This window comes from Poecilia formosa, unplaced genomic scaffold, assembly GCF_000485575.1.
Source record: "Poecilia formosa unplaced genomic scaffold, Poecilia_formosa-5.1.2 Scaffold2, whole genome shotgun sequence".
NCBI classification, from domain to species: Eukaryota; Metazoa; Chordata; class Actinopteri; order Cyprinodontiformes; family Poeciliidae; genus Poecilia; species Poecilia formosa.
This window is the reverse complement of record NW_006799941.1, coordinates 6,061,223-6,068,997: the sequence shown is the minus strand read 5'-3', so window position 1 is coordinate 6,068,997 and position 7,775 is coordinate 6,061,223. Positions and strand designations below refer to the sequence as shown.

The window sequence follows — 7,775 nt, the reverse complement described above, 5'->3', positions numbered from 1 at the left end:
AGTTGCAATACACAACAACCTGAGGTATAATGTGGGTTTAATCAGTTACATGTCCTGACTGACAGATCACAAAGGTTTACAACAAAATGTCTAATGCCAAAATTTCATCTTCATCAGTTCACAAGCCCTGCTCCCAAATGTGCCATTCAAGGTTCTTAATATATTTGGTATAGTGGTGTGTTCCCATATTTTTGCTGATTAGATATAATTTTAAACAAGAGGGAGCCAAGAATCCTTTGAGCGATGAAGAAAGTTTGTCTGTCCAAAAATGTTCCAGGACTTACTGCCAAAACTCCAGAACAGAGGATGACAAAGATGCATTCCTCCCAGTCCAGTTAGCAGAGCCATTATAGTGGTTTATTACCACACAGTTATCTGAAATATATTAAAAAGTTTTAGAAGTGAAATTAATGTGTATTCTGAAAGGATAAACACCGCCATGGGTGTGTCACACAGCAAAAATAAACTTCAATGTATTTTATTTGCACTTTATCCAACAGACGAACACATTTACATCACTGTGAAGTGGAAGAAAAATAATACTAATACAAAAAATACAAAGTCTAATCTGCGCATATGTATTCAGTCCTCCTGCCTTTTGCAGTGTCCCTGTCAAATTCACTAAACAGATTTTGAGTTTTCCCACTGACGCTCAACTGGATTTGAGAACTTTAACTAGGCCTTCCTAACACATAAACCAAACATGCCTTGATATAAACTGTATTGTGCCTGTTTCTGTGTTTGTGGTCTTGTTCTGCTAGAAAGTTCACCTGTATGTTTTTTTCCCCCCAGGATTGGCATAGATTTAGCTCCCTCCATCTTCGCTATGAACTGTGATGCATCTTCCCAACACATTTCACCTTTGCAATGGTGTGTTATTGGGGGAGATGTTTATACATAGTATTTTGCATGTAACACAAAAGGTTAATATTTAGTCTAATCTGTTCAGGACACCTTCCCTCTTCCAACTCTTACATAAATGATAGTTGTGTGCTGTGCTAGACTAATAAACATCTCAGGTGCAAATCTCTGCAGCTCCTTCAATGCTACTGTGGATCTTTTGGCTCAGATGTTGGATTAAATCATTCTCTGTGAGATGTTAAAAGCTGATATTGTTTGATAATGTTTCTTATGGGTTTTTTTTCTGTCATAATTCTGTTTATGTTGGACCGTCATATTAAATTCAAACAAAATACGTAAATATTTTTTGTTTGAGTTAACACGACAAAATGTGGAAAACTTCAATGAGGATCAATGCTTTTACATGCATCGTAAGTCTAAACCCTTTAAGGTTTTTTCTTTAACCAGTTACAGTCTTAACAACATGTGTTTTATTGTCATAGTTAATGAATTTACCGGTATTCCACACGTTGTTGCAGCTTGTCCAGGGCAACTCTGTAGAGAACGAAGCGAAGAAGTAGAGGAAAGCCCAGGCCAAAACTACGATGTAGCTGACACTAGCATAAAAAATAATCATCTGACTGGCATATCCCAATCCTAGAAATAACCAATAACATAATTATTGGTTTTTCTTTAGTTTACTGCATTTCATTTTAATTATTACAGTGTTTGTGAGCTTACTTACCTTCAAATAAGGGGCAGACCTTTCTCCAGCACATGATTCCCCCCTGACTGGTGTACTGACCCAGTGATGTTTCCAGTATGAACATGGGAATTCCACAGGTAACAAGAAAAAGTCCGTAAGGAATGAAGAATGCCCCTGAAAATGCCAACAAATATTAATAAAAGCTGTGAACATTGTTATGTCTTGTTATTGCATGTAAAGGACAGCAGGGGGAGCTCTGACTATGGATAAGAAGACATGCGGTATGAAGAAGAGGAAGAAGAGAGTAAAAGAGAGTACTGAAGCTGAGCTACGTGTGATGCCTGCTTATTCCACTATTTCTACATAGCACACCACAACAAACATGTAGTCAGACCAAAGAGCAGTCTTCAAAGGATGACTTCAGCTCTTAAGGCAAAGAAAAAACTATCAAAACCAACCTGACTATGCGAAATGTTCCCCACTTGTTAAATCATGAGCAACCACTAGGTGACACTGTTTCAATAGTTTTAAATAATCTGACATGTCGCAATTAGGCTTAGTGTTTTCATTTAGATGTTTGAAATTTGTGATAACATGTCAATTTAGGTAATTAGATCCTGCATACAGTATTTAAAAAAATAAATCCTACAGCTTAATTCTTGGCACAAAAGAGACTCTAGTCTTCGCAATCTTATGGTTTCATATCCTCAATAATGGAAGTCCCGAAGTATCTAGTCCATGTCTCCAGAAATACTAACCATGAGTGCAAAGAGTAATTGTGAGGCATAGTGAACAGCTATGTAGGACCAAAACTGGTCCTCTATAAACGGCTACGATTTTAGAGAAAATATTATGTTTCTTACTCCATGTATTAAGCATTAAAGTATGTTATGTGAAGCCATTAAAAATCTACTATGTTCTGAAATCCGTGATAAAACTCCAGTGTGAATTTGGCTTCTCTGTGGCTCACTTAGTTACTCATAACTAAGTTTTTCTTGACTGAAAGAAAAGCATTTTGAAATGATAAGTAGTACCTTAGTACTTTAATAATACTATTAAATTTCTCTGGTCATGATGTCTTTCGTTCAGTGACTTTTATAATTATTTTCTCATGCTAAGAGCAAATACAGCATTAAAAAATAAATAAAATCTTACATGTTAGTGCTGTTATTGTCCTTGTTTACATTTAACTACAATACGTCCAATTTAACCACTAAAAAGCTAAACTAATAAAGATAGAAAATGCATTATAAAACACAATGATTTTGTGTAACATCCATTATTTAAACACTCTCAGGGTGGCGAAGGGGGCTGGTGCCTATTTCCAGCGGTCATTGAGCGAGAAGCGTGGTACGCAACAGAGAACTTGAAAAAGTATTGCACAGTAATTAAAAAAAATATATATATAAATATTAATACAAATTTCATTTTTTTAAGGAACTCAATACTCTAAGTGAAACTCGGCATATAGAATATTTTCATACTGAAAACAAAAACGATTGTCCCTGTATTACATCAGACCAATAAAACAGTTTTACTAGAAAACTGTGAACTTACGTTTAAGACTGAGAGGTTATTTTCAGATAGTATTTTAATCTGGCAAGCAAGCCTCATCAAATTGCATATTCCCATTTGTTGAATATGGGCGCATTTCTTTTTATGAATTCTGATAAATGCCTACAATTGAAATAATTATAATAATATAATAAATAATAATAATAATAATAATAATAATAATAATAATTATTATAATAATAATATTATTATAATTATTATTATTATTAATAATCTCTTTCCTAATTCATTGGGTTTTTTTTCTAAAAGAGATGTTTTCAGCTGTATAGTTACTTATTTCCATTTGAATAAAACTTGGCACTCGGACTTGGTCAACCCGACACCTCACAAAAACAAACAAATAAAAATAAGCAGGAAAAAAAAGCATCAGAATGTATTTTTAAGAACTATCGTCCTATTGTCATCTTAATACTACATACGAATGAAATTAAAACATTGCCAACTTGCCTAAATTACTTCCTATGCTAAAATATTCCAATAGTTGTGAATAAATGGTTCGCAAACAAGTTACATATATAAATTAGATGAAAAAAGGGAAAGAGAAAAAGATACCACAAAAAAAAAAGATTTTTTTTAAAAATGGGAACAGTGTCTTTTCTGACAAGTTTAATTAAAAAATGAAAATGGCTTGTGCAAGCTATGAACAGCCATTTTCTTAAAATATAAGAGATCAGTTACTGATAAATAGAAGAAAAAGTGTTACATATTCATGAAAAGTCAAACTGGATTAATCTAATTACTACATGTTGCATTATGATGTAGATTAAAACTAGATCAGATTTGCTTTGTAAAAATACAGGAAACAATTTCATAACCTTCAATTAGCAAATTAAAAACTGACAAAACAACAATTACCTCCACCATTCTTGTAGCAAAGGTATGGAAATCTCCACACATTGCCAAGTCCCACAGTGGCGCCAGTCACAGACAGGATAAACTCCTTTTTGCTCTCCCACTTGCCGCGCTCCTTCATGGACTGCAAAGCCGCCTTTGTGGGGAGGTGGCACAGCTTCCACAGAGAGCCTGCCATCCGCACAGGGGAACAATTGTACAATGACTAATGTAGCTCTTCCATTTGCTCAATTGTCCTGCTGAGAATCAAGGCAGAATTATGGGTTACCTAATAGTTGCCTAATTGACAGGCTGGCCTTTAGTGAAACAACGAGGGGGACCTCTAACTGCTTCCCTATACTTGATTTCCAGAATTATAAACCACAAAGTGACACTTTAGAGGACTTTTTTTGCCCCTCCTCCAAACATAGTGCTGATGTACTTGATCGCATGAATGTTGACCTCTAATTATGTTGGAGTGTCTAACAACTACAGAGCTATACATATTTAACTTGAGTCCACTAACACTAAGACCTTAACACTGACAAATAAAAATATTTGCTCACGAGGTTTAGATTACGGTTTTAATTCTTTTAATTTCAATTCCCAGCCTGGTGACATTTGCTGCATGTCTTCCCTCTTTCCTGTCAAACTACTTTCACATAAAGGCCACTAGAGCCAACAAAACCTTTAAAAAATAACTAAAAACTGCAAAGTTAACCAGTAAAATTGCTTTGAATTCTTTTCACATATTCCAATTCCCTTTTTCATGTAAGATGTCTCTAGATATCAGATTTCTAAACTCGCATAAGGGCTTTCAATCATTTCTATTTCTCAGGAACTATTTTTGTGCAGTTTAGTATTTCAAAGTCACTGCAGGGAACACCTTAGGATTTCTGATCCCCTCGTGAGAGCAGAGTAACTTTCCTGTTGCTGCTGGTAGACCGATTAAAATAATCCCCATTTCTATGCCAGTATTTTAGAAGGTCTAGTTGTCTATGACACTGTGTATGCAACAAGTTGCTACAGTCAGTAATTAATAAACCATTTCTGAAGTCTTACATGGTGATAGAACATCTGTCTTGGCTTCTTTTATTTTTAAGTTTGTCAAAAATGTCTGAAAATAACTAATTTCCCTCTTACAGAGAAATGAGCTGAGCTGAGAAATTAAACAAGGTCTGAGAGAGAAGCATTATGTTTATTATATTATAGATTACTTTCTAATGTTCTAAGACTATTGTGTCTGTGCAAATAATATTTGATCTGCCCCAAAGATTCACATTATTACATATTGTTTGCTATAGATCAAATGTAATGTTGCATCAACAAATTAGAAAAGTTCATTTATTTCACCAATGCAGTTCATAAAGTCATAGTGTTTATTTCTGTTAATTTGGATGATCATACGGTAACTTAAAATGCAGTTGCTCAGAAGATAGAAATATTATTTAAAACCAATTAAAAAAGGATTTCCAATGCAGAAATGTTGTCTAATGTGTTACACATTCTTGGGGAAAATGCAGACTTGACAGTTGTACGGCACAAAGTCTTGACACCCTCCCCAAAGAGGGTACGCTGAGAACGGTCAAAACTAAGTACGCTGGATGTTCGCAAAAATGGTGGATGTTCAGAGTGCTGTTTCCAAACATATTAATGGAAAGTTGAGTGGAAGGTGTGGGTATCACAAGGAGAGAACTGTCTGATTATTTACCACTCATGATCCGAAATTACTATAAGAAACATCTAACCTGGACTAGAAAAGGGACTGAATAGTTGCTTAGTTTAACATTCTGTGCAAACATTTGCAGCTGTGCTTTATTTACAAGACTATCATTTATGCCCTTCCTTGAATTGTTGTGTGGTCCATTCTTGATCGCTCGTGTCCCATCTTTGACCGTAGATCTCTCAGTTGTCATGCATTCAGGAATATTTTCCTCGGAGGTTTGAAACAGTGGGGGGTTTCTGTGAGCTCATACTTGTACATTTTGGAAAACTCCTGAACATTCAAAGCCACCGGGCATAATTAGACAGCAGACAGCTGTTTCACATAACATCTACAACATTTTTTTATGTTACTCTGCTGACCAGTAATCCATATGCTTTAAATTTATTAAACAAATGTTAAAGCAACTCCTTTAATCTGAAACCATGAGCAACTGGTGGCTTGAAGGGAAAATGTAAGCTGTTCCATCTTTCTGCAGAGTAAAAACATGATCAGGAAAACTGCCTTCTTGTCACCAGGATTCATTATTCCCCTTGAATTCATATTTTGTTCATTTGTTTACTTGTTTTGGGGATGGGATATGGGATAAAACCAAAAATAATAAACTTCCTTACTGAAGTAATCTCCCTGTAATCTCTTTGTCAGGGTGAGTGCATTGCTGTTTTTGCCAAAAGTTTCCCAAAGTAAACTGGTAGATGTTGCGTTGTTTGGAAATGTTGCTTCCCTGTAATTATAATCAGTGGTTGAACTCACCAGAACGGTTTGTCCAGTCTGATCAGAGTCGATGGGAAGACGGATAGAGCTAAACAATGTCTGGTAAAATAGCAGCTTCGAGATCTGACAGAGGTGTTTTACGCTTTCACAACTTGAATTATTTTGTCCTGTGCTCTATATGTAGATGAATTGTAATGGATCTTAGCAGATTTATTAACATGCTGGGCTCCAGTGCTATGAATTGGTGACAAGAATTTATTTCTTCAGTGTTTTACCTTGAAAACTTCCAGTATCACAACAGTTTTTAACGAGGAAGCACATAAGATAAATAAAAATAGTTCAAATTAACAGCAGCATAACCTAAAACATAATTATGTGACAGTTTTGTTGAGTTTATTCATTGCTATTTGTGCATATTTCACCTCTCGCATTGAAACAACTTGGTCTTTCTCTATCACATACATGGTATATCCTGCTCTCAGCGCTCGATCTGAGCAGAGCATCTGGCACTTTGCTGTTACAATGAGCTTCCTCCCCCCTCAGCATGCTGAAGTTACCCAACAGCTGTCGTTAGCTGATCATGGTCCTATCAAAAATAATCTTCAGTGTCTTTGCTACCACCCCAGGAACTTACACATTACTGTTTCACATGATCCTACATCACAGTCAGTGTGAGGTTATGCACCGTGACGGCCCTCCTTCTGCAGCAGAGCCTACTGTGTGATTTTTCTTCAGTGGCTGGCTTCTTATAATTTCACTTTTGCTGGTGCAACTAAAAAAGAGAGATACTATGTCCAAGGAGGGATCTATTTGGGTTCATGTCTTCTTGTGTATGAAAATAACTACTAAATAGAAAAATTTGCATTTCTCACCCAAAATGCAGTGACTGGAGTAAGCTGATTTCTTTCTTTATTTTTTATTTTTTTTGTGCGAAATCAATTGCAGAAAACTTGAAAAGCAAAGCTAAAAAGATGACCAGAAGGTTGGGAGGGCTGAAATTAGGGTTGGAAAGAGGATTGGGTTAGATTGGGAATCCTTCCAACCCAATCTAACCCTTTTTGAAGACTGAGCATAATGTGAGCAATAACCTGAAGATGGATTTTATGAATTCTGTAAAACATATGAAAATGCTTAAATAAACAGAAGTAGTTGATAGATATGACTACATTTAAATACTTCAATGGTATGTCTAGCTGAGCACATGTGGAAGTAGTTAGCTGTGAAAGAGCTCAAAGTTTTTCTCTGATTTTTTTCAGAAATAATGTTATGTTCTTGTTCACTTCAACAGGGCCCAAGATGATCCCAAAAAGTATATTTCATAAATCTTAGGTGATGTCAGTACCAACAGACATGGCAGTGATATCCTGAATGAGCAAAATATGGTAA

At 35.5% G+C, this 7,775-nt stretch overlaps 1 protein-coding gene across 1 annotated transcript in view; it reads right to left on the bottom strand.

The window, feature by feature from the left end:
* The window catches only part of LOC103137841 (sodium- and chloride-dependent GABA transporter 2-like), a 16,709-nt gene extending 12,550 nt beyond the window's left edge, over positions 1–4,159 (bottom strand). The window contains exons 1-4 of the mRNA XM_007551798.2: positions 3,977–4,159; positions 1,586–1,720; positions 1,357–1,497; positions 285–375 (exon numbers count right to left, since the gene is read on the bottom strand). Coding sequence (XP_007551860.1) covers positions 285–375; positions 1,357–1,497; positions 1,586–1,720; positions 3,977–4,151 — 542 coding nt within the window. The 5' untranslated portion in view covers positions 4,152–4,159. The remainder of the gene's footprint in view (positions 1–284; positions 376–1,356; positions 1,498–1,585; positions 1,721–3,976) is intronic.
* Positions 4,160–7,775: the final 3,616 nt, after the last annotated feature.